Below are 26,212 nucleotides of genomic sequence, written 5' to 3'. Positions count from 1 at the left end.
TTGAACCAGATTACGCTCAGCTGTCAGCGGAAAACACCTCGGAGGCATGTTTCTGCTGAGCTGGGAACATCCGTTCTACAGTGAAACCGGCACAAGATCTGACCCTCCTGAATCAGCAGCTTCTTCTCCCACCAACCCACACACTCCCCCCCCTTCTTTTGATTAGGAATCAGAAGCAAATTTCAGAAAACACTTGCCCTGTGTTGTCAAAGGGGTGATTTGACTGTTGGAAAAAACCATACAAGGAGGGGAATGGTCTCTCATGGGTTTTGCACCTTATAGCCGGAGCTGCATTTATTTCCTATTTTAAAAATAAAAGTAAACCGTGCCTGTATAAATTATGCATACACACAGTTTGCATATTTATTCTGGTTTTTCCTAGGCATGGAAGGGCACTGAACTCACTCACTCCTGTCACTGGGAATCAGATTCAGACAGTGCTCTCTGGCAGTGGCCAACACACAGTGAATCATATCTTCAGAGGCATAAGAGCTAGAAATCTGTGAAAAAAGAAAGAAAGAAAGAAAGAAAGAAAGAAAGAAAGAAAGAAAGAAAGAAAGAAAGAAGCTGAGAACACAGTAGCACACTTTGCAGTTCTATTGCATCCTTGTGGAACTGCAATGGACAGACTATTGCCTGGTACCTCTGGTAATTGCCTGAGACCTACACGTATTGAGCAGTATATACCGTATTGGCCCAAATATAAGCTGCCCCCGAACATAAGCGGCACCTTTAAAATTCAAGGGGGGGGGGAGAGACAATACCCAAATAAAGCTGCTCCCTTAAAATTCCTCAGGCACTCACACCTGTTCCGTTTTACTGTATGTCTGTTCCAGCAGCAATATTGTATATGCCAATTTTTGTAAGGTCGTGATTTTGAGCCGCACTTTAACTTTTCACTATCGGAATTTTTTTTTGGGGGGGGAGTGAGGCTTATATTCAGGCCAATACGGTAAATGCAATAAATAATAATAATAGCCAGGTGCGACAGTAACCATAATAAATATTCATAAAATGCACTGCTTTTGCTGTTTAACCTTGTATACCTCAGGTCTTTTGACCTGGTCATGACTTCCTCCCACTGAAATCTCCAGTCTCCTTTCACCTTACCTGGCAGTGGAGGGGGGAAATCACACCCATAGAAACCTTTTCTGGCACAAGGGGAAAGGGGTAATTCATCCTTATGCACGACACACAGAGGATCACGGGGTGCATTCCTACTGTTTACTTTGTACAAGCTATGGGACTCTTACATCATACATTTAAAGCACTCTTAAAGGTAAAGTGACCCCTGACCGTTAGGTCCATTCGTGGACGACTCTGGGGTTGTGGCATTTATCTCACTTTACTGGCCGAGGGAGCCAGCGTACAGCTTCCAGGTCATGAGGCCAGCATGACTAAGCCACTTCTGGCAAACCAGAGCAGCGCATGGAAATGCTATTTTCCTTCCCGCCGGAGCGGTACCTATTTATCTACTTGCACTTCGTGCTTTCGAACTGCTAGGTGGGCTGGAGCAGGGACCGAGCAACGGGAGCTCACCCTGTCGCGGGGATTCGAACTGCCAACCTTCTGATCAGCAAGCCCTAGGCTCTGTGGTTTAACCCACAGCGCCACCCGCGTCCCTTGCACTCTTATACCACTTTAATAGCCATGGAGAATCCTGGGAACTGTAGTTTGCTGAGCACGCTGTAGCTCTGTGAGGTCAGCACCCTTTTTTAAAAAAAAACTACAGTTCCCAGCATCACCCATGACTGTTAAAAGTAGTATAAGAGTGTGTTAAATGTATGTGCTCCTGGGAGTTTTTCCAGAATGGTCGGTTTCAGAACCTTGGATAGCTCTAAACAGACACACACACACACACACACACACACACACACACACGGGCTTAAAAGTTTAACATTCAGTCTGGGGGGCAAATTCAGACCAAAAGCACTTATTCATGCAGCACATTGTCAGCCTATGGAACTCCCTGTCACAGGAAGCAGCGATGGCACCGATTCTGATGGCTTTAAAAGAGGATCGGGCAAATTCACGGAGGAGGAGAGGGCTATTAAACTCGGTGAGACTTACTTTTGAGTCGATATGCATGGGCCTTGCATTGTCAGACACTGCACTGCACAATTTCTTGAAGATTCAACTGGGAGACGCATTTTAGTCTCATGTGAATAGTACTATGGTGGATAATACAATGATGTTGATGATGATGTGATATTGTTACCCTTTGATGCATATATAATTGACATCTTTTTCCACATATTTCATAGGGTATCTTTTCTGCCTGCGTGTGGGCTTTTTCCCCCTGTAGTTGAAAGCTGCCGCGCTTAATTGCCCTTTGTTTGTTTAATCTTTTTCTCCTCTCCTTCGGAAAAAAGCCCCGCATCTATAGTTTCTTCCATCCCATGTGAATATTATTTACTTAAGCAAAGCAGTGAACGATGCCTGGAAAATTCAGCTCTTGAAGCGTGCATTTAATTTAAACCCTAACACAGAATGTTAAACTGTGTATTGCACCACTAATGGCTAATCATTAAAACCTATTAATTGAGGTTTAACAGCTGTGTAATAGAGATACACGACGCTCACTCCCTCAGTAAATATGATGTAATATCTGACTGGGATAAAAATGATGCCAAGCAGGGGGTGGGGGGGCAGATTCATTGCTGAAAACTAACAGCATAGCTATCCTAATGGGAGACCCATTTCCCTGCTTTCCCCATTTTCTCCGTTCTTTTAAACAAATTGTATTTTAAAATTTGAATATCGCTTCTGAAAAACAATAATAACGACCCATCACCATCCCAACGGACTTCCAGCCTGCTCCGTGACACAATCTGAAACTTCTCATCCTTACCTTCAAATCTCTCAATGGACCTGCTCCTGCTCACCTTTCCAACCTGTAGCTCAGTCCTGGAGAACACGTTTTGCATGCAAAAAGGTTCCTGGAGGACAAGGAGATCAGCAGTGCTGTGTCGAAACTGGGCCTCCCAATTTCTCACAGGTTTTGTTCCACTACCAAATAAGCCTGCATAGGAAGATCGGAAGCTGCCTGGTTTGGAATCAGACTCATTGGTCTGTCTGAGTCAGTATTGCCCACACTGGCTGGCAGTAGCTCTCCAAGGTTTCAGGCCGGAATCTCTCCCAGCCCTCCCTGAAGATGCCGGGCATTGAATATGGGACCTTCTGCATGCAAAATAGCTGCTCAGCCTCTGAGCTATGGTCCTTCCATTGTCCTTCCATTTTTCAGCCCTGCTCTCATTTCAGTATTCCTTTGGAATCTTTGTGGGTGCAAGGTTTGGGGCTTCCCTTAGCCTTGTAAGCTGGGCAGGGTATGCATGTCTTTCTTTCCAACAAACATTTCCCCAGCACTCTGTAGCTTTTTCCTGGCTGCCTGTGTTTCCTGATCTCCTTCCCATGGGCAGAGTTCACCTCGCAGTGTCTTACCCTGGGCTTGCACTGAAGTGTGGACACCCAGGAAGGCTGCAGAGTGCAGGCCACTGGCAATGAGGTTTCCACCATGAAAGAGAAGGCGCTCACAAGCCAGCCTCCACCACCTCAAAGACAGGCAAGCCCTGCACCCCACCCCATGAGAATTTCACCAAAATTCCATCTCTCCTTTGTTAATTTTCAGATGAGATTTCTGTTCTCATTAACCAATAGAGAATGAACTAAAATTCTGGATGTCTGCAAAGAGAGAAGAGGAGACTGTTCAGTAAGGTTCAACTGCAGTGCAGAACTCCACTCAAAGGAGTTCAGACACGCAGAATCAACACACAAGGTTTGCAACATTAGGGGGTGCCTTACACACAGAAGCTTTCTTTCAATGGGCTCAGTTTGCACATCCTCCAGGAATTACTGAGTGCACCAAGATGATTGACAAATCCCTGTCCGTCAGCTGGTGAGCAACCAAGTGATGGCTTCCCTGCAGTTATCCCAGAACTTTTGCATGTCCTCCCCAACATGTGCTTTCCAGTGGATGTAATTAGCTGCCAGCGAGAGAGAAATCAAGCATGTGTGAATCAAACCATTGTGTGAATGAACTATCAAGTGGTGTGTGTGTGTTTATCAGCCCTGGGCTTTTAGGCAGAAGCCTTGGGACTTTCTGTACTCTGTAGCCTTGACTTAATAGGGAAACTGAATTTTGCCATTCCATGTTCTCAAGGTAGCTACATCCTTTCCTGTTGAGAACAGTCCTCTGCCTGGCAGTGAAGGGCAGTTGCCTTCCTTTGCCTGTGACCTCTTTGTCAACATTTAATATGTCTTGCTATAAATCTGCACATTGGGAGGACAAATTAATACCTTGAAGGTTGCTGCTGGTGTTTTTTTTTTTTTTTCTTTTCTAAGTTGCCACGATCAGGGCAAAGCAAGTTACAGGGATGTCCCTGTGAATCATGCTGCCCGTAAGCCCTCTTCACAGCTTAGGGTCCCTTTTTTATTGTGCATTTGTCATGATTTGTGAAAATGATGGTATCAGGGCTGTTATATGTGATTCCAGACTGCTTGTACCTGTAAAACCTTCAGGGAAAGACATCTTGCTTCCTTTGCACAGCTCTGGCATTTGCAGGTAGAGCTGGTGTTGTCCCCCACCTGGAATGCCGGAGAGCCACTCCCAGTCAGATTAGATCAGGGGTCAGCAACCTAAGGCCCATGTGCCACAAGCGGCCCATGGGGGTCGTTTAACTGGCCCACAAGCCACCCCCGAACCCAGCTGCCTGCTCAGCGAGTCCCCACACGCTGCGCTAAACCGGCGCGGCGCGGCGCGAGGACTCAATTCTGCGGTGTCAAAAATTGTGTCTGCGCGTGCACAGACACTGGAGATCATGTCTGTGCAGACACAGATGCCGGAAATCACATCTGCGCAGGCGCAGGCACTGGAAATTGCGGGTGCGCTTGGGCGCGCGCACATTCTGGCCCACAGAGGGATCTCCGCTGGGGTGAACTGGCCCAGGCGAGCTAAACATTGCTGACCTCTGGATTAGATAATACTGAGCTATATGAATCAATTTTCTCACTTGGTATAGCGTCCTATGCTACCCTGGTCCTATGTCCTCATGCTATCCTGTCCCTACCTGCACCCCACCCATGTGAACTCTGATGAACCTCCATTGACTATCCTCCGAACTAAGCCTCCCGGAGAAAGCATCACTAAAGTGGTGCCAGAGGCCTCCCTAAGCTGCCTTCGTTGCTGACGCCGTCTCTTTCTCTTAAATCCTTAGAAAATGAGTTCCGAGGCAAACTGCTGAGTCAAAGGTGGACCCGTGGAGAAAAGATCAGCAGTTGCGAGACAGCCAAAGGCCTCCACAGCAGGCACATCAAGGTGAGGTCCTCCGTAGAGGAAAGCATCAGTAAACTCACAAAGCCAAGATACTAACACCCTGGTCTTGCTGTGCATTAGTTACCAGGAGCACCAGCAGACAATGGGGGCAGGGTTTTCCCCAGAAATAAGACATTCATTGAAGCGTTTGCTTGTTGAATTTGTACCCCATTCTTCCACCAAATGCTGCTCAAAGAAGTGAAATATGATTTTAAAAAATACAATAAAATGCAATGATGCAGGGATAGGATGGGTCTGCCAGTGACTATGAAACAGGAGAGGGGGGAGCTTCGAGGTTCCAGAGACATCTCGTTGGTTGTTTTCAAAATACGATGCTGGACTACGAGGACTTGGTCTGATTCTACAGGCAACTGGTAATGCTCACACACAATAAACACTGCATTGTCACTCTTTCTTGAACTTTTCAACAGTCCAGAGAGGAAGTTGCAATCCCCAATGCACTGACCTGGGACCAAGTCCCACCACAGCTGTCAAAGTTTCCCCTTTTTTTAAGGGAAATTCCCTTATTCCGAATAGGATTCCTTGCAAGAAAAGGGAAAAGTTGACAGCTATGAGTCCCACTGAACTCCAAAGGGCTGGTCTCTGAATTACTGTGTGCATTATTGCACTGTCAATAAGGCTCTTCCTCAACCCAGACTAAACTTGCCTCACTTTGATAGAATCATAGAGTTGGAAGAGACCACAAGGGCCATCGAGTCCAACCCCCTGCCAAGCAGGAAACACCATCAGAGCACTCCTGACATATGGTTGTCAAGCCTCTGCTTAAAGACCTCCAAAGAAAGGAGACTCCACCACACTCCTTGGCAGCAAATTCCACTGTTGAACAGCTCTTACTGTCAGGAAGTTCTTCCTAATGTTTAGGTGGAATCTTCTTTCTTGTAGTTTGGATCCATTGCTCCGTGTCCGCTTCTCTGGAGCAGCAGAAAACAACCTTTCTCCCTCCTCTATGTGACAGTATCTATGGATACTGGTGTCCATTCTTCCTCTGCTTACCTGCCCCATGAACTGAATAGCCCTTACCAGGGTTTTTTTTTGGGGGGGGTTGCATGAATTCACACACTTAAAAATATATATATATATTGATTTAAAGGAAAGCGGTACAATGAAAAGATTGCACAACTACAACTGTTATTTAGTTTTGATTCTCAAAGGAGAAATAAAATTAAAGGACTCTGTATCTCCCCCCCCAACCCCCCAGGGAACAAAAAGCAGAGGGATCAATATTTTGAGCAGGAAGAGAAGGTGTTCAGTAGCACCTCCCCTTTTACCATTCCTCCACTCCCGGTTGCAGCCTCTGAGGGCTCACCTACACTTATGATTGTGCTATGCCTAGAAGCCACAGGTCCAAGCAGTCTTCCACTTGACCCATACTTTCTGGGCATGGGTCCAAGTGGTTTCCCCCTTGCCCCACTTCTTTCCCAGGGAAAACCCACTCTTTAGCAACAGATCAGAACAAGTGGCAATCCAGGGAAACTCCAAATTGCCTGCTTGCTCTGAATGAGCAGTAGAGAGTGCTAAAAAGGGGAAAGCAGCAGGGGAAGAGGAATGGTGGATAATCCTTAAGGCTGGTTATTGAGATTGAGAGAGAGAGAGAGAGAGAGAGAGAGAGAGAGAGAGAGAGAGAGAGGAGAGACTGAGGTTGCTTCCAGGCAACCTATTTATTTCACATTGGTCCTGATTTGCTTGCACAAAGTTTGCCTGGAAGGTAATATGATGCCCATTCTATATTGAGCATCCATTCCGATTGGTTTGCTGGAAGGTTATACAATATTTCATCTAGCAATTGTGATCCCACAGTTTCTAGTGCATTTCCCGTCACTTTCCTTCCTGCAAACAGTCAGGGGGCTTTTCTTTTCTTTTTGGAATCGGGTCTGCCGTGCAAGGATCTCGAATCTGCTTTAATTGTGCAGCCTAAATTTGCTGATATGCAGTTGAATCCCACCGGCAAAAGAAAGGAAGTGGTCTGACTCTGGCTCTCCCCACCACCGCGTTTCATCTAGCTTGGCCCTAACATTGCTTGAGGCCCTGCATTTACGCTTGGCTCGGGGAGACTGTTTGCAAACTCCCTAAGGCCATAACCAAAGGTAATTTGCTTCCAAAATAGGTTTATTCACCAGTAAAAAGAGAGATAATAAATATCAGCAAGACAAACCCGCGAGCTAAGGAACTAACATAAAAGGTCTAAGATACAGACTTGTCAGAAAGAGACTCCTGACAGGCCAGGTGAAAGGCGAAGTCTTTTGGAAGAGCTAAATGAATTCCTTCATTCATTCCTTCATTCATTAGCAAAGCAACCCTAATTAGAAGTCTCGGTGAAAGGAAAGCAAGTTTTAAAAAGAGAGTGGGTGTTGTTGTGTTAACACAGGAGGGTATTTAAGGAAAGCGACCCAGCTGCAACTTTTTGAAAAGGAGGAAAGGGGAAAGGCGGAACTGTCAAAAGTTCAGGCTAAAGTCTCTTGCCAGAAGATTAGGAGGCTTTTATGAAGGGATACTTCCGGTCTTATCTTGGTCCTCCTGAAACACGGAGCCCTGTGTCCCCCTGGTAACAAGGCATCATCTTGTGGTAGTTAAAACAGGCTCAGTGTAAGACAGCTGAGCCAGCCTGTATCTAAAGACCTGCTGCCAGTTACAGAGGAGAAACCAAACAGGGTGGTTGTTCAGCCTGCCAGAATCCAAACCCTGAAAGGTCTCCTGTTACTTTAAGAGCTGCTGAGGAAGGCCACGCATGGACAGGTGTGGCTTTTGCTCCTCACAGGGCTGTATTGACAGGGGAAGTTGCACCTGGTGGGGTCCCCCCCTCCCCGCTCTCTTCTGTGCAGCTCTTAAAGGTACAGAGGCTTCTGGGGGCCTAGTTTCCGTAGAGCTCTCATTGGGACATTAAGGTTGGTTTATCAACCTAAATGATGATGATGATGATGTCTAGTCACCAATAGTGGGCCCAATGGCGAAGAAGGCTATTTCTGCATTTGCTGTAGAGGGAAGTGAGGGGCAGATGGGGCTCGTCAACCTGGGAAGCCAGCCTATCTAGAATAATAATAATAATAATAATAATAATAATAATAATAATAATAATTTATTATTTATACCCCGCCCATCTGGCTGGGTTTCCCCAGCCACTCTGGGCAGCTTCCAACAGAATATTAAAATACAATAACCTATTAAACATTAAAAGCTTCCCTAAACAGGGCTGCCTTCAGATGTCTCCTAAAAGTCTGGTAGCTGTTTTTCTCTTTGACGTCTGATGGGAGGGCGTTCCACAGGGCGGGTGCCACCACCGAGAAGGCCCTCAGCCTGGTTCCCTGTAACTTGGCTTCTCACAGTGAGGGAACAGCCAGAAGGCCCTCAGTGCTGGACCTCAGATGGGGGTGGAGACGCTCCTTCAGGTATACTGGACCGAAGTAAAACTCTGGTCCTAAACCTCCACTGCCTTATGGGACATCTTTGGGAGAAGAAAAGACCAAGGAGTAAACCTTACACAAATCTGGAGTGTAGTAGCCTTGCAACCTCCTTCTGGCAACTCCAGCAGCCAGGTTGGTACCCAATGTCTTGCTCTGCTTTCCTTTGAATTTTTATTCAGTTTTCTTTTTCATTCATTACATACATCTCATATCCATAACATTTACTACGCATTCCTTCCTCCCTCCCCTCCTAGGCTTCCCAACTTGCTACCTCCTAAAAGAAAAAGTACTAATAACATATTTATACAATAACATCTAACCTAAAAACATAAAGATGAAAATAAGTACACCGTATGATTTCTCTACACATTTTCTAATACTAATGATGTGAATGTTTATTTAAATCCTGCCACCAAGTCTATAGACTTTCTTTGTTTCTGCAAATATAATATAAACGGTTCCTATTCTTTTTCAAAGTCACTGTTGTCTTTTTGTCGTAGTCTCTTTGTCATTTTTGCCAGTTCTGCATAGTTCATCAACTTCTCTTGCCATTGTTCTTTAGTTGGTGTTTCTCCAGTCTTCCAGTTTTGTGCAATCAACATTCTCGCAGCTGTAGTGGCCTACATAAATAAAGTCCTCTTTTCTTTCGGTATATCTTGGCCTAAGATACCTAGTAGAATGGCTACTGCTTTCCTTTGGACCACATCAGAGAGGCGGCAGGGGGGTCTTGTCATCTGGACAGCCCAGGACCTACTTGCACATTGCCCAGGCTTGCACCCCAGGGTGCTGTTAACACGGTGGTTTGGCTTCACTCCAAGAGGCACACACCATTGCCTCTCGAGACAGACAGATGCCAATTAAAAAAACAAGGCTAGTCCCTGAATCATCCTGCCAAGTGATGAGAGTTTTGCCACACATGTTCCACCTCCACTATTGGAGGTAATATGTGTTTGAATGCAAGTTTCCAGGAATCACAACTGGGGAGAGAGCTGCTGTTGCATTCAGGTCCTGTTTGCGGGCTACTTGTGAGCATCTGGTTGTTCGCTGTAGAACAGGATGCCACTGGCTTGATCCAGCAGGGCTTCTCTTATATTCTTTTGTGCATAAAACTTCAGATTTTGTTGTTGTTTAGTCATTTAGTCGTGTCCGACTCTTTGTGACCCCATGGACCAGAGCATGCCAGGCACTCCTGTCTTCCACTGCCTCCCGCAGTTCTGTCAAACTCATGCTGGTACCTTCGAGAACACTGTCCAACCATCTCGTCCTCTGTCGTCCCCTTCTCCTTGTGCCCTCCATCTTTCCTAACATCAGGGTCTTTTCCAGGGAGTCTTCTCTTCTCATGAGGTGGCCAAAGTATTGGAGCCTCAGCTTCAGGATCTGTCCTTCCAGTGAGCACTCAGGGCTGATTTCCTTCAGAATGGATAGGTTTGATCTTCTTGCAGTCCATGGGACTCTCAAGAATCTTCTCTAGCACCATAATTCAAAAGCATAAATTCTTCGGTGATCAGCCTTCTTTATGGTCTACATCACTACTGGGAAAACCATAGCTTTAACTATACGGACCTTTGTCGGCAAGGTGATGTCTCTGCTTTTTAAGATGCTGTCTAGGTTTGTCATTGCTTTTCTCCCAGAGATCATTCTATCATTTTTGAGATTGCATCCCAGTACAGCTTTGGTCACTCTTTTGTTGACTATGAGGGCCACTCCATTTCTTTTGCGGGATTCTTGCCCACAGTAGTAGATATGATGGCCATCCGAACCGAATTCGCCCATTCCCATCCATTTTAGTTCACTGATGCCCAGGATGTCAATATTTATTCTTGCCATCTCATTTTTGGCCACATTCAGCTTACCAGGTTCAAGGTTCTAACATTCCAGGTTCCTATGCAATATTTTTCTTTACAGCATTGGACTTTCCTTTCGCTTCCAGGCATATCCGCAACTGTGCGACCTTTCGGCTTTGGCCCAGCCGCTTCATATATTAGTGAAAATAACATGCAGAAATGCATTGCGCTAAGGCGACACGCTCTGCAAAAGCGTGTATGCTAGTGAAAGCCGCATGCAAGTTTGTGTCTGTTACGGGAAATTAGCCCTAAAGCCTTTTCATTCGGACTTTGAAAAAAGAGAGAGAGATTCACAAACTGATGTGGCAATGTGGAGAAATGGACTTAAGATTTGGGGGGGGGGGTGAGAAACCAAATCTGACAGTTTAGCCCACCCTTGTCCTCTTCTCATCAAAAGCAGGCTTCTTCATTGCAAACAATTGGAAGCTCTGTGCGCGCCAGAAGACTGTGCATTATTGTGCCTCAGCAGCCTTGCGCTTGAATGCCAGCCCCACAAATTGAGACGATGGAAGCATTATAATGTCAGGCACAACGCCATGTAGCAGGTTTTCCAATCCGCTTCCCTCGCAACGGAGCAAAAGCTCTCCTGGTCGCACGTAGTTAAATGTTTCATTTGCGCCCTTCATTTCTGCAAATGAAAACTGACAACCCGGCTTCGTTAGGCTGTTTATTACACAGCGGTAATTTTTAATTTGGGGCCTTTGGAGGCGAGAACAGCAATCACTGGTGCACACAGACACACAAAAAGAAATGTCAAGAGGAATTCTCCAAAGATGTAAAGCTGGGGATGCCATGTTTGTTGCTTAGTCTACGGAACTGTAAGAGATGCAGCCAGAGAGGAGGAAGGGCATAAGTTGAAACAGCAAACTCCTAGTTAATTCAGCTGCGAATGAGACTTGGGATGGGTGGGATGCCAGGAGAACTTAAACAGAGCAGCTGGGAGGGCCCTAAAGGGGAAAAATGGAGGCGGGGGAGAATTCGGAGATGTCTAAGGAATGTGTGGCTTGGAGCTACTTGATGTACCAGCTACAGAGCAAAACACACAGGCAGTGCTTTTGCAAAGGCATACATTTAAAGCTAGTAGTCTTCCTGCTTCCACTGGTCCCTGTTTTGTACCCCTAGGCTCTGCACAACCAAGAATCAGACTTCAGAGCCAGAGTTCTTTCTCCCTCTACAACTTCCATCATCCCTGACCATTGGCTAGGCTGACCTAGGATGAGGGAAGTTGAAGTTCAAGAACTTCTTGAAGGCAGCACACTAGCTACCCCCTGAAGTAGGAAATCTTTCCCTACCATTTGGTGGCCGATAGATTATTTATTTATTTATTTATTTATTTATTTATTTATTTATTGTTGCTATTATTTCTATCCCACCCATCTGCCTGGGTTTCCCCAGCCACTCTGGGCGGCTTCCAACAAAAGATTAAAAATACATTAAAGCATCGGTCATTAACAACTTCCCTAAACATAGGGAATACAGTCATACCTCGGGTTGAAGTTGCTTCAGGTTGAGTGCTTTCGGGTTGCGCTCCACGGTGACCCAGAAGTAACAGAACATGTTACTTCTGGGTTTCGCCACTTCCACACATGCGCAGACGGTCAAAATGACATCACGTGCATGTGTGGAAGTGGCGAATCGCAACCCGCACACGCGCAGACGTGGGTTGCGTTCACTTCAGGATGTGAACAGGGCTCCAGAATGGATCCCATTCGTATCCAGAGGTACCACTGTAGAGGCTTCCAAGGTAGCACTTTGGCTGAAGCATGCAGGAAAATAGCTCTCCTGTTATGTAGATAGGATATCCCAATAAATATCACATATGCTGTCCTGTAATATGATGTGTGGTTGTTGTTTTTTGGTGGGGTGGGGGTTTGCTTTCCCCCCCCTATTTCAATTGCATTTTTATATGCTGTAACCTTATTATTAGTATTAGATTCAACAAAGATCTCAAGAAATAGAATATTAAAAAAATTAAATGAAGGCTTTTCTGTATAAACTGCTCTCTTTGGTATCGCATCCACAATCCACACTGATCATGTTGGCCTGTTATAAAGAATGAACAGTCCAAGAAGAAGCCAGTACCTCCCATAGTGCCTTGGGGACGCGGGTGGCACGGTGGTCTAAGCCAGTGTTTCCCAACCTTTTTTGGGCAAAGGCACACTTGTTTCATGAAAAAAATCTCGAGGCACACCACCATTACAGCCCCGTGACGTCAGCGCGCAGCATCACGCCGGGAGGGACATGAATTGCTAGCAAATTACATAATCACCTCCTTGAGGGCTGGCTCATCTTCTCCGAAGGCAGAACCCCATTAATTAACAGCACAGACTCACACCATAGCCAAGACGAGGGGGGAAAACCTCAGTCATGCACAGTCATGCACATGTGGGGGCTAAATGAGGACGAAGACCGGGCAGAGAGCAGGGTTCAAATCACCCCACCTGGCCAGGACAATCCCTGGGTGCTCCCTTGGGCACTCGCCTGACCCACCTCGCAGGGCTGTTGTTGCGAGGATAACACGGGGAGAACCACGTGCGCCCCCGGGAGCTCCTTGGAGGAGAAAGCGGGCGATGAATGCAATGCACGAAATATATGAGAGGCGACCAGGTTTTGCAGGTGAGGGTCCCCCGCCAGCCTCCGCTTCCAACACCCGGCGCAACGACGCCAAAGTTTCCCCCCGGGCTCGGCTCGGGGAGCAGCGCTGCTCCCCCCCAGCTCCCCTTCACCCTCCCGGCTCTCTCTGCCGCCCACTGGGGACCCCCCTCACCTGCCAAGTCCGGAGCGGCGGTGGAAGTTGCATGCATGCATGCATGGCGCCGCGTTGCCATTGCATTGCACTGCACTCCATGCAACGCTTGCACGCCCGCCAAGGGGTCTCCCCGCGGTCCGATCCGTCCCCTCCGGCGCGGATGCAGCATTGCAAAAATAAAAAACCCCCGACGCAGCCCTACCTGGGGGGCAGCCGCAGCCTCTGCCGCTCCGCCTCCGCGGGGATCCCCGGGCTCCATCCTGCCGCCCGATCTCCGCGGGGGCGCAGGCAGGCTGCGCGGGGTCTGCGCGGAAGAGCCCCTGCCCGCCCGGCCGCCGCCGCTGCGCTAATTCCATGGCCGGGAGAAGAGTGCTTCAAACAAAACGCCCGGCCCGCCAGGCCACGCTGGGAAACGTAGTTTGCGCACCCCGCGCGGGCGCGAAGCCCAAGGGCGAGGGGACTACGGATCCTGGCAGCCCCCGCGCTGGGGACGGAGGGGGAGAGGCCGGGTGCAGGGATGGAGGGACGGGTGGGTGAGCGAGTGAGTGAGTGGCAGCCGCCAAGCCTTGGCCGAGAGCCAGGAAGGGCCTCCCTGGAGGAGGAGGAGGAGGGAGGCGCAGAGCGGGAGGGAGGGAGGGAACCCCAGGGGTCATCTAGTGACGGCGCCCCAATCGAAAATTTGACTTAAAAAAAATCTTTCAATTTTTTTAATTTTTCCCGCGGCACACCAGGCAACATCTCGCGGCACACTAGTGTGCCACGGAAAAGTGGTTGGGAAACACTGGTCTAAGCCACTGAGCCTCTTGGGCTTGCCGATCGGAAGGTCAGCGGTTCAGCTCCCTTTGCTCTGTTCCAACTTCTGCCAACCTAGCAGTTTGAAAGCACACCAATGCCAGTAGATAAATAGGTACTGCTGCAGCGGGAAGGTAAGCGGCATTTCCATGCACTCTGGTTTCCATCACGGTGTTCCGTTGCACCAGAAGCGGTTTAGTCGTGCTGGCCACATGACCCGGAAAGCTGTCTGTGGACAAACGCTGGCTCCCTTGGCCTGAAAGTGAGATGAGAGCCGCAACCCCATAGTCGCCTTTGACTGGGCTTAACTATCCAGGGGTCCTTTACCTTACTTTTTTTTTTAACTTATAGTGCATATGAAAAGTTTCAGTAAATATCACCCCCAAAAAATCTACTCTGCATGAGAAGGGACCACATACCAACACCATTTTGTATGTCTGCCCCTATTAGACGTGGCAGACCATTCGTGTTATGTGGCTGGTTGGTGTCCATGTACGTAGAGCCCACAGGGTGAGGACCTGTATGAACTGATTCTTCTACAGCGTTCAACAGAGGTGGTTGGGGCCATTGGAGAGACCCCAGTAATAATGTCACTGAGTCAAAAAGCCTGCCTAGAAAACACGCTTCCTGGCTGATCAGCAATCCTGCTGTATTACCCATGGATGCTCACTATATCAAGGTGGGGTACTGATCCTTAGCTAGTATGAATCAAGACTCACCAGTGGGTTGTGATTTAGGGTTGCCATATGTCCTCCTTTTCCAGGACACGTCCTCTTTTTCAGGGGTAAAATTTTTGTCCGGGTGGATTTTGTAAATTTCTCAAAAAAACATCTCTGGATATACTTTCTGGATGAGACATAGACATAACTGGTGGCTTTAAGACTTGCTTTCCTCTTCCCTTCTCCTGTCCCCCTCGGCAATATATCACAGCTTCTATAGCCTACATATAGAAGGGGGTATTTAAAATAGCATAGCATCCTCTTTTTTGCTCTTCAAAATATGGCAACCCACAGTGATTTGACTTCAGACAGGTCTTCAGGCATGGGGTGCAAAGGTGGAAATGTCCAGTGTGTGTGTGTGTGTGTGTGTGTTTGTGTGTGTGTTAATCAAAAATTGTTCTTACCAAGCCTGATGAGGAACAGTTGAGGGAGCTGGGTTTGTTTAGCCTGGAAAAGAGGAGACTGAGAGGAGATATCATAACCATCTTCAAATATCTAAAAGGCTGTCACGTGGGAAATGGTGCAAGCTTGTTTTCTCCTGCTCTGGAAGGGGGGGGGGTTATGACCTGAACCAATGACTTCATGTTACTAGAAAAGAGATTCCAACTAAACATCAGGAAGAACTTCCTGACAGTAAGAACTTTTTGATAGTGGAACAGACTCCCTCAGGAAGTTGTGTCTCTCCTTCCTTGGAGGTTTTTAAGTGGAGCTTGGATAGCCATCTCTCATGGATGCTGTAGTTGAGATCCCTGCATTTTAGGGGGTTGGACTGCATGACCCTCAAGGTCCCTTCTACGATTCTGTGATTCTATGGGCACTTTCCCGTCAACTGTGGGTGCAAACTTAGGGATGGAGGAAAGCAGCCTTATGCCTTACAATGGGTCAATCCATTGGTCAACCTAGCTCAGCCTTATCCACACCAGAAGTGACCAAAGTTGTGCCCTTTAGGTGTTGTGGATTACAACCCCTGACCATTCCCCATTCTGGTTGGGCCAATGGGAGTTACCAGAACATATGGAGGGCACCACATTGACTACTACTACTTTTTCTTTTTTTACATATACATTTTTATTAGTTTTTTTAACCTATCATTTCCAACAATCATATAACATAACTTCTTATCTTATACAACATTTTAGACTTCCATCAACACCTCTGATGATTTTCTGTTCTTGATCACTTATTCTGCATTTCTTAATTTATTACTCTTAATTATCACTGTGGGTTAAACCACAGAGCCTAGGACTTGCTGATCAGAAGGTTGGTGGTTCGAATCCCTGGAACAGGGTGAGCTCCCGTTGCTCCTGCCAACCTAGCAGTTTGGAAGCACGTCAAAGTGCAAGTAGATAAATAGGTACCGCTCCAGCGGGAAGGTAAAAGGTGTTTCTGTGCGCTGCTCTGGTTCGCCAGAAGTGGCTTAGTCATGCTGGCCACATGATCCGGAAGCTCTACGCCAGCTCCCTTAGCCAATAAAGCGAGATGAGCACCGCAACCCCAGAGTTGGTCACAACTGGACCTAATGGTCAGGGGTCCCTTTACCTTTAATAGTTCTCCTCATAGTCTTTCTTGCAATGTTTCAAATAGCCATCCTTACAAAACTTCTTGCAATCCTACTGGCGTAATCTGTTCATTACAATGACTTTTCAAATAGTTCTTATATTTATTCCAGTCTTCTAAGAATCTCTGCTCCCTTGTCTGAAACCCCACAGAGCTGCTTCTAGTCAATGTCCACCAGAAGTAGTCAGAGATTCCACGTTGACTACTTCTGGTTGACACTGACTAGTAGCAGCTCTGTGGGGTTTCAGAGAAGGGGTATTCACGGCCATACATAGAATTGCCAGGGATTGAACCTGAGACATTCTGCATGCAGAGCAGATGTTCTGCCACTGAGCTGTGGCCTGCCTACTTAGTTGCATGAGTACAGCTGCAGTAATTGGTGAGCAAGAAAGGCAGGGGGGGAAATAAGATAAAAATAAGATAAAAGTGCTTCCCTTGCCAAAGACTGGAATTAAGGAGGTTCCTTGAAAAGTTGCGGACAGCTCAGGGGCACACCCTACAAGCGGGGAAGCCATCTCAAATACTCATGGCAGAAAAGATTTAGCTACCTTCTGCGCCATCACAAAAACGTTGGGAATCTAAATGCAACGCTGCCCCCCCCCTCCACACACAGAGACAAATACTGTCTCTCTCCTTTTCTTTCCGAGGGGCCAAGGGAATAAGTGCTTTCTTAGTGGTTGTTTCCTTTCATCGTTTCTAAATTACGAATGGGGAAAGGTGATGTAGAAAAGCGAAAGAAGAAAGTCACAGCTGTTGTTGTTCATCAAGAAGCATCCATAGTCAGCATGCAGCCCCCATTGTGTTTTCTGCAACCTTTTCTGTTTTCAGGATGGTATTTTTTTCCCCCTTTTTCGTTTCTTTTCAAACAAAAATAATTTATCTGCATGGAACCCAAATTGCTAAGGCATGCTTGAAAACCAGCAGAACGTTTGCCAATTTCCCTGGGAAAAGTGACAAAATAAAAGTGAGGGGTGGGGGGAGGGGGAGAGAGAGAGAGAGAGAGAGAGAGAGAGAAAGCCACGCTAGATTTCATTTCAGCAAAAACACACACAGCCGTCCAGCAATCAAAAATATTAATTCTATTGTGAGGCGTGCATCGGAAGGCATTAACTCTGCCGAACACCAGGAACGGCATATTTGAAAGGCTCGTAAATGTAATGAAGTCCTTTTGACACCTGCTCCTCTCCGCACTTTAAATGTGAGCCATCGGTCCGGAGGGAATCAAGGCTTTAAAAATAGAAATTATAGTAATTGTCTTCTTGGGTTATTGGGAAGGTTGTAATAAACACGAGGCTCATAAGGCGATGGGGCGGCAAGAGCGTGGATGACAGGATGCATAAATTACCCCTTTTTTTATTTCTTTCCCCTCCCCCCCCTTCCAGTGGCCCCCTCCAGCAAATCACACAGTATAAATCATTGTACGTTAGCGCTACATTACTGCAAGGGGAAATAATATGCATGGAAATTCCATCTGAGATATTCGGTTCACAGACGAGACTTCAGGGCGCTTTTGTCATCCTTCAGCATTTTAAACAAAACAACTCGGAACAACTCCTGGCGAGGAGCAACCTTCCGTTGCCCAGCTCAGGAGAAGAGCGCAGGGGAAAAAGGAATATGCGGGGGGGTGAGGAACTCTGGCTGCAGAGCCACACTGCAGACTGGTACCCGTTTAATACCGGTTTAAGCATCATGGCTCCGTCCAAAGAAGGCTGGGGGTTGTAGCTTGCTGGGGGCAACTCTGTTCGAGACCCCCTATTCCTGCAGACAGAGACCCCCTGTTCCTGCAGACAGACTTGCAGCGCCCAGGAGTCTCCAAGGAGGGGGAATCAAACCAGTTTTAATTCTGTGCCGTGCAATCCAAAGAAGCCCACATTTAAGAACAGCCTCCTTCCACCTCCCTCCTTCACTGAAGAACAACAGATCACAGCACGTGTCTGGCAACTGGCGTGTACTCATGACTCTTTGCCAATGAGAAAGCAGTACGCTTTGTTTGCATCCGACACACTGCCAGCGAAGGGACAGAGAAGGGAAACAGCATGTGCTGTTCGACGCAGTTCGTGTTCCAGCTGCTGCCTTCGGCCCTACAAATCCCCCCCACCCTTCTCTCCTCCTCCTTAATTTCATTCCATGCAGTGGCGTAGCGTGGGGGGTGCAGGGGGGCCGGGCGCACTGGGCGCAACATCTGGGGGTTAGGGTTAGGGGGCGCAAATTACTTGCCTTGCCCCGGGTGCTGACAACCCAGGCTACGCCACTGATTCCATGGCATCTTCCATTCCCCCCCCCCCTTTTTGGCTTCTTCCCATCATACTAAGGATATTGCCGGCCTATGATAGCTGGTCAATGCTTTCCATGAAACATTGAGCCTGGGATGTGTGTGTGCTGAAGCCTTTCTTGGCAACCTAAACCAATCTATTCTAGGCTTTCATTTCTCCGGGGAATTTCATTTCCTCCTGTGGGAGGGGGCCATAGTTCATAATAATAATAATAATTTATTATTTATACCCCGCCCATCTGGCTGAGTTTACCCAGCCACTCTGGGCGGCTTCCAATCAAGTATTAAAATCAATACAGCATTAAATATTAAAAACTTCCCTGAACAGGGCTGCCTTCAGATGGCTTTTAAAGACAGGATAGCTACTTATTTCCTTCACATCTGAAGGGAGGGTGTTCCACAGGGTGGGCGCCACTACCAAAAAGGCCCTCTGTCTGGTTCCCTGTAACCTTACTTCTCACAATAAGGGAACCGCCAGAAGGCCCTCGGCGCTGGATCTCAGTGTCCGGGCTGAACAATGGGGGTGGAGACGCTCCTTCAGGTATACATGACCGAGGCCATTTAGGGCTTTGAAGGTCAGCACCAACACTTTGAATTGTGCTTGGAAACGTACTGGGAGCCAATGTGATCCCGGCGGCTGCTCCCAGTCACCAGTCTAGCTGCCGCATTCTGGATTAATTGCAGTTTCTGGGTCACCTTCAAAGGTAGCCCCACGTAGAGCACATTGCAGTAGTCCAAGCAGGAGATAACTAGAGCATGCACCACTCTGGTGAGACAGTCCGCAGGCAGGTAGGGTCTTAGCCTGCGTACCAGGTGGAGCTGGTAGACAGCTGCCCTGACACAGAATTAACCTGTGCATCCATGGACAGCTGTGAATCCAAAATGACTCCCAGGCTGCGCACCTGGTCCTTCAGGGGCACAGTTAACCCATTCAGGACCAGGGAGTCCCCCACACCCGCCCACCTCCTGTCCCCCCAAAACAGTACTTCTGTCTTGTCAGGATTCAACCTCAATCTGTTAGCTGCCATCCATCCTCCAAGTGCCTCCAGGCACTCCAGTTCAGTGGTAGAGTGCCTGCTCTGGGCCAAGAAGATCCCAATTTCAATCTGTAGCATCTCAAGGTAGAATCCTGGGCATAGCCAGGAGGGCAGGAGGGCAGTTGCCACCACCCCCCATCAAGTAAATAAATAAAAAAATACTTAACTAACTGGCCAGTTACATTGCAGGTAACTCGGTTCTGTCCGTCCCCCCAGCATAAAGCCTACCCCCCCCATAAATCCTGGTTACACCCATGGGTAGATTCCTGCCTGAAATGATGGAGAACAGCTGCCAGTCGGTGTAGATCAGTGTTTTCCAACCTTGGGTCTCCGACTAGTTTTGGACTGCCAATCCCATCATCCCTGACCATTGGTCTTGCTAGCTAGGGATGATGGGAGTTGTAGTCCAAAAACATCTGGAGACCCAAGGTTGGAAAAGACTATACTGAGCTAAAGGAACCAATTGTGTAACTTGATATAAGGCAGCTTCCTGTGTTCTACACACACACACCAGATGTGTCAAATCATACAACCGTAACAATGGAGTGTTTCATGACAGCGTTAGCTAAGCTATCAGGTAAGTACTGCATCTGACCAGAGTAATAATAATATGAGTTCTCAGGAGTGTCCTCACAAATAGCTATGTTTAACCTATTCAACCAACCTTTGCAAATATTCCAAACTTTTCAAATGTTGACCTTCAAATCTGAAATTCATATATGCTTTTCGACTGCAAATTTCTACCCCAGCCTTCAAAATTTGGGTGAGTTTTCTTGGTTATTTGTTGGCGTTCCTTGGTTGTTTTGATTTTGCAGGCGTGAAGTGTGAGATCTGTCAACTATCAAATGCAAAATTGCATCACGCATCTGTTCTCAAATACGGTCAAAGGTCCATTGTCCTGGTGGGTGAAGTCTTGCTCCCACCCTCCTTCTGACAGGAAGTCTCACTTCCATCCTTTCAAGATGGAATCTCCCTCTTTAACTCACAGAAGTTATTGTTGACTCACAGAAATAATATTGAAATCAAATATCAAAGTCAAACACCAAGTGTTGAAATTAAATCTTTGGGTGTCAAAGGCATATATCAAATATTTGGTGAATAATCTGTATATTTGGAGAGTAAATTCACTGCAGCTTTCTGTTGACAGCCATTTGTCAGGATTTCTTTCGGTATGAGTTGTCTTGGGGCTGGGGGTAGAGACCGAAAGATGGTAAAATATCTTATTGGTTCCAAGTTGGGCGTGCATTTCAGCTAGTAGATAGATCTATGTGACCTTACAGTGAATATGCTAATAGTTTCTGAGATTTTGTGATGTCTGTGTAACATACCGTATTTTTCGCTCTGTAAGATGCACCAGACCACAAGACGCACCTAGTTTTTGGAGGATGAAAGCAAGAAAAAAAATATTCTGAATCTCAGAAGCCAGAACAGCAAGAGGGATCGCTGCGCAGTGAAAGCAGCAATCCCTCTTGCTGTTCTGGCTTCTGGGATAGCTGCGCAGCCTGCATTCACTCCATAAGACGCACACACATTTCCCCTTACTTTTTAGGAGGGAAAAAGTGAGTCTTATAGAGCAAAAAATATGGTAACCAACCGTCAACTGCCCCAGAAGATGTGGCTCTAGACTCCTGAACTGCACACTGCGATATAGTTATGCTTAATTAATAAATGTACTCTCAGCACTTGGAAGTTACAAATATTATTTATTCATGATGCTGTTCCTTGCTGAGCATCATGTTTGATGTCCCAAAATTAGAGAGGATATTTGAATGGATCGGCCTCTCTCGGTAAAATTTCACTCTGTGCAACCTTAATTGTCTGCTCTCTAAAGGTCTGCAGAAAATGTGAAAGTGTGCTATCACTTTTCTGGCCCACACTTTAATAGCTGAACAGAAAGCAAATGTTCTTTCAAAGAAACCCAGTGAAATTTCTGTCAAGGGGAGTGCGATGACTCATTCACACAACCATTTTTCCCCAACCTGGTGGATTTTATTTGAGTTGGCATTATCTATCACATCCTGAACTTACATGGTTACTGCATCTTGTCTCCATAACCAGAAGATTATTTTGTTTGTTTTGTTTTTTTAGTTTCTAATCTGCATCTCTGTGAGAGCATATCCAAGAAAATAGACGCAAAGCTTATACAGTAGTACCTCGGGTTAAGTACTTAATTCGTTCTGGAGGTCCGCACTTAACCTGAAACTGTTCTTAACCTGAAGCACCACTTTAGCTAATGGGGCCAATTGCTGCTGCCGCACCGCCGGAGCACGATTTCTGTTCTCATCCTGAAGCAAAGTTCTTAACCTGAAGCACTATTTCTAGGTTAGCAGAGTCTGTAACCTGAAGCGTATGTAACCTGAAGCGTATGTAACCCGAGGTACCACTGTACAGCAAAAGGTCCAGAAGGAAACAGATGCCGAAACATCTCAAAACGTAGTCTAGTGGATGCAAGTTCGTCGCACCTCGCCCCAGTTTGTGACACTATGGTTGAAACAACCAGAACATCATGGTAAACCTGTTCACACTTATGGCTTGAAATGTAAAGATGTCCCCACACCCTCATGTGCCAAACCGAGCCACTGCTTTGCTCCTGTGACATTCTGCCGAAGTGGTGGTCTTCTTGTTTATCAGCCATTGAATGGAGGCAGTTTCCCAGACAGCTCGTGTCTTAGATCTTTTTTGCTTGCCTTTGTGCAATCCAAGCTCATGGTTTCCAGGGGCACATTAGCTTTGATTGCAAATTGTTTTCATTAAATAAAATGTTAATTCTGTTGTTGTTTGATTCCAGATGAGTTTAGAGAATGACGATAAGCGAGCACGTACACGATCAAAGGCAATCAGAGGTGAGGACTTTGTGGAATTATGCGCTCTGGCAGTTAAACCTGGCTCTGTGGCTCTGTGTGGTTCATCAAAATGCTTCTGTCTCTGAGGCCAAGAATCTTGATCTTTTTCTCTCTGTGTGTATGTGTTTAAACGCTGCACACACATACCCTCCTCAACTTTTCCCAGGAGAACTCTTCAGAGAGTGACTCACAGGGACACTCAAAACATTTTCAATCCACGTTCTGATTTCCCCTCTCCCTTCCCTCTCCCTTCTTTTAAAAAACAGCCTCGCATGCTTTGCTTCATAGAAATCTTGATAGCTTCAGATCACTTTTATCACATGTGCTCAGCCGGAGGCTTTGAAGTCATACATCTGAGAAAGCCAGAGAGAGAGACTTTGCACGTTGCAGAAGCAAACAAGGCTGATGTGATGGGAATTTGAAGACAAATGACTTGATAATTTGTGGCCTGATTGCTATTTATTTTCTGACTTTGAAAGCAAAAATGCCTTCGTGTATTTCACCTGGCAGAGGGAAGAAATTCTGGCAAATAAAACAGGGGTGCCACATCTTTGCCTCAGGCAAATTAATTGGTTTCTCATTTCTGAGTGAATTGTTCATTGTGTGTGTCTACATTAGGGAGAATATCAACTGAGTGGTATATGTGCACAATAACCAGCCATTGTACACATTCGCCAGGCCTCATGGAGAATGTGCACATAATCTGCCCTTAAAGATGGAACTGTACACTTTTCCCAGTCAATGCACACAATCTCGAACAGATCTTGGAGATTATGCATATATTGACTGAATTTTATACATTATCCAGTCATTACTCATAATCCCCAGTAGGCTTTGGGGAATGTGCAAAACTAGCCTGCATTCTGTACATTTTGCAGGCAATATGCACATTCTCAAGTCAGTAAAAACCATGCCTTTCTCCACTATCTCTAGTTCAGAAGTCAGCCTCATGGGCTGCTTCTGACCCACTGCCTAATTTTATGTGGCCCACAACACATCCTCGCACTGATCAGCTGAAAAGTGGGTGGGAGCAAAAGAGTGGGGCTCCAGGAAAAGAGTATATTTTTCTGCAGGTCAGACTCATTTTCACCCCTCAGCTGTTCCTCAGTCAACTGAGCAGCACAAGGGAATCACAGGGAAAAGAAAGCCTCCTTCCCATGATGTGCTATAGCAGCATGGCACAAAGGGACATGGGTGGTGCTGTGGTCTAAACCACTGAGCCTCTTGGGCTTCCTGATCAGAAGGTTGACAGTTCGAATCCCCGCAACAGGGTGAGCTCCTGTTGCTCTGTCCCAGCTCCTGCCAACCTAGCAGTTCGAAAGCACACCAGTGCAAGTAGATAAATAGGTACCTCTCCAGCAGGAAGGTAAACAGTGTTTCCATGCACTCTGGTTTCCGTCATGGTGTTCTGTTGTGCCAAAACTGGTTTAGTCATGTTGTCCACATGACTCAGAAAGCTCTCTGTGGACAAAGGTTGGCTCCCTCAGCCTGAAAGCAAAATGAGCACCCCAACCCCATAGTCACCTTTGACTGGACTTAACCATCCAGGGGTCCTTTGCCTTTTTATATAGCAGCATGAGGTCAATCATCACGGGACTCTCACAAGAGGGAAGAGTTGGCTAACTGAGCAAGTTAGCAGTCTCTGTACTGTAATTGCAAGATATGCTCCTCAAAAGCCAGCTGTAAGGTCTCCTCCATAAAATGTAGGATAACTTAGTTGTGTCATGGTATCATCACATTTTCCTACACATAAACAACCACCCAGAAGCAGCCAATGACAGGGAGCGTTATGAGATAAGTGACCCTATATGTAACAGGGGAGTAAATGTAGAGCCGATGATATGCAAGCAAAAGGTCCCGGGTTCAATTTCTTGCACCTCCCGTTGGAATTAATCAAGTAACAAATGATGGGAAGGCTCTCAGACTGAGATTTTGGAGCCATGCTTCTAATCACACAAAAAACTGTTGACAGCCATGTTGGTCTGTTATGCCAGGAAATCCAAATGCCCTAGTAGGGGCATACTTTTTTAGGGTCAACCACAGTGTCCAGGTCATTAGCAAGTTATTGTGTTGCCCAGAACTGTTCTTCAGACTAGATGTTTAAAAAATAGAGGGAGGTGAGAAACTGGGGTGGGGTGTAGGGCATGGTATTAAAGCCCTGAAGTCTGAAGGAGTTAATGGTCATAAAATGGAGTCGGTGGGAATTATGCAGATTTAATTAGACTAGCCACTAATAGGTGATAAACAGATTGCACTAAGGGTAGACAATACTGGTTAGATCAGGGTTCTTCAATATTGGGTCTCCATATGTTCTTTGATTGCAACTCCCAGCATTCCTGGTCTTTGGCTAGGGGTGTTGAAAATTATAGTCCAACAAAATCTGGAGATCCTGGGTCAAAGAACATTAAACTAGATGGATCAATGGTCTGATTCAGTATAAGGTGGTTTCATATAATGGGGGTGTTGTTTTCGGTGGCTGGTTCCACCTGTAGAAATTGCAAGAAGGGTGACATCTTGTGTGACTTTTCTTTTTTCTGCTTTGTTTTCCTTTTCTTCTTCTCCATCTTTCTCCACAGTACCTACAGAACTCATTGGCCAGGAGGTGAGGTAAGGAAATTTTATTCTCAGCAACTCAGGGTTGATTCACATGTGCGTGTATTTCACCCAATTAACAACGATTTTATTATTTATACATTCTTTATATATGACTCCGAGCTAAATGTGTGCACTGTTCCCCTCGAGAATTATTGTGTCTGAGATGATGTGAGCTGATATAGAAACTCAGCAGTCTCTGGTGTGGGATAGCTCTCTCACAAATGCCACGAATCATCACTTGGGTGTTGCTTGAAGGCAACTTTCATTTGGTCAGGTAAAACAACAGGCTGCCACTTTTTAAATAGGAGATCAACCAATTGGGATTTTAAGGGGTACGTGTTGACTATGCATGCACACACACACACACACACACACACACACACACAAATATACAGCAAAAGGAACAAATTATGACTTCAAACTAAAACAATGCCAAGGATGCTCATCTGCATCCACTGACAAATAAAGATCTAACCATCAATGCTTTTCAGTCCAATCGATTTCTTTTTAATATAATAATTTTTATTAAGTTTTCAATTTTACATTTCAAAATAAACATTTTACAAACTTTAAAATATCCAGTGACTTCCCTTCTTCATTTTACATATCATACATTCCGGCACATTTTACTGTAACCATTCAGATCAGTTTTCCACTTTTACATCAATCAAATATTATTTACACTGCTGAATTTATCTTAATGCTGCCAGCGTTTTCAGCTGTGTACAGTTATTTTCCATATAGTCAATAAATGCTTTCCAATCTTCTTTAAATATATGTTCTTCTTGCTCTCTTATTCTATGTGTTAAATCTGCAAATTCTGACAACTTAAGTTGCCAATCCTCTTTAGTTGGGACCTCACTCACTTTCCATTTTTGGGCTAACAAAACATGTGTCACAGTTGTTGCATATATAAATAAACTTTTCTGACATCTAGGGATTTCTGTCTGGGTTATTCCCAGTAAAAAGAACTCTGGGGTGTTTTTTTTGGGGGGGTGTAATTTTAAACATTTTTTTCCAACTCATTTTTTTCAAACCATTTCCCAATATACTTTTACCTTTTCATATGTCCAC

At 46.1% G+C, this 26,212-nt stretch overlaps 1 protein-coding gene across 4 annotated transcripts in view; it reads left to right on the top strand.

Annotated features, from left to right (window-relative positions):
* The window catches only part of MYT1 (myelin transcription factor 1), a 175,697-nt gene that overhangs the window by 60,526 nt on the left and 88,959 nt on the right, over positions 1 to 26,212 (top strand). For all 4 annotated transcript variants that reach the window (XM_082225857.1, XM_082225858.1, XM_082225856.1 and 1 more), the window contains exons 2-4: positions 5,214 to 5,314; positions 22,489 to 22,543; positions 25,120 to 25,150. In XM_082225857.1, the coding sequence (XP_082081983.1) occupies positions 5,214 to 5,314; positions 22,489 to 22,543; positions 25,120 to 25,150 (187 nt within the window). The remainder of the gene's footprint in view (positions 1 to 5,213; positions 5,315 to 22,488; positions 22,544 to 25,119; positions 25,151 to 26,212) is intronic.

This window comes from Podarcis vaucheri (assembly GCF_965113315.1).
Source record: "Podarcis vaucheri genome assembly, chromosome: 6".
In the NCBI taxonomy this organism is placed as follows: domain Eukaryota; kingdom Metazoa; phylum Chordata; class Lepidosauria; order Squamata; family Lacertidae; genus Podarcis; species Podarcis vaucheri.
This window is presented reverse-complemented; position numbering and strand designations above follow the sequence as displayed.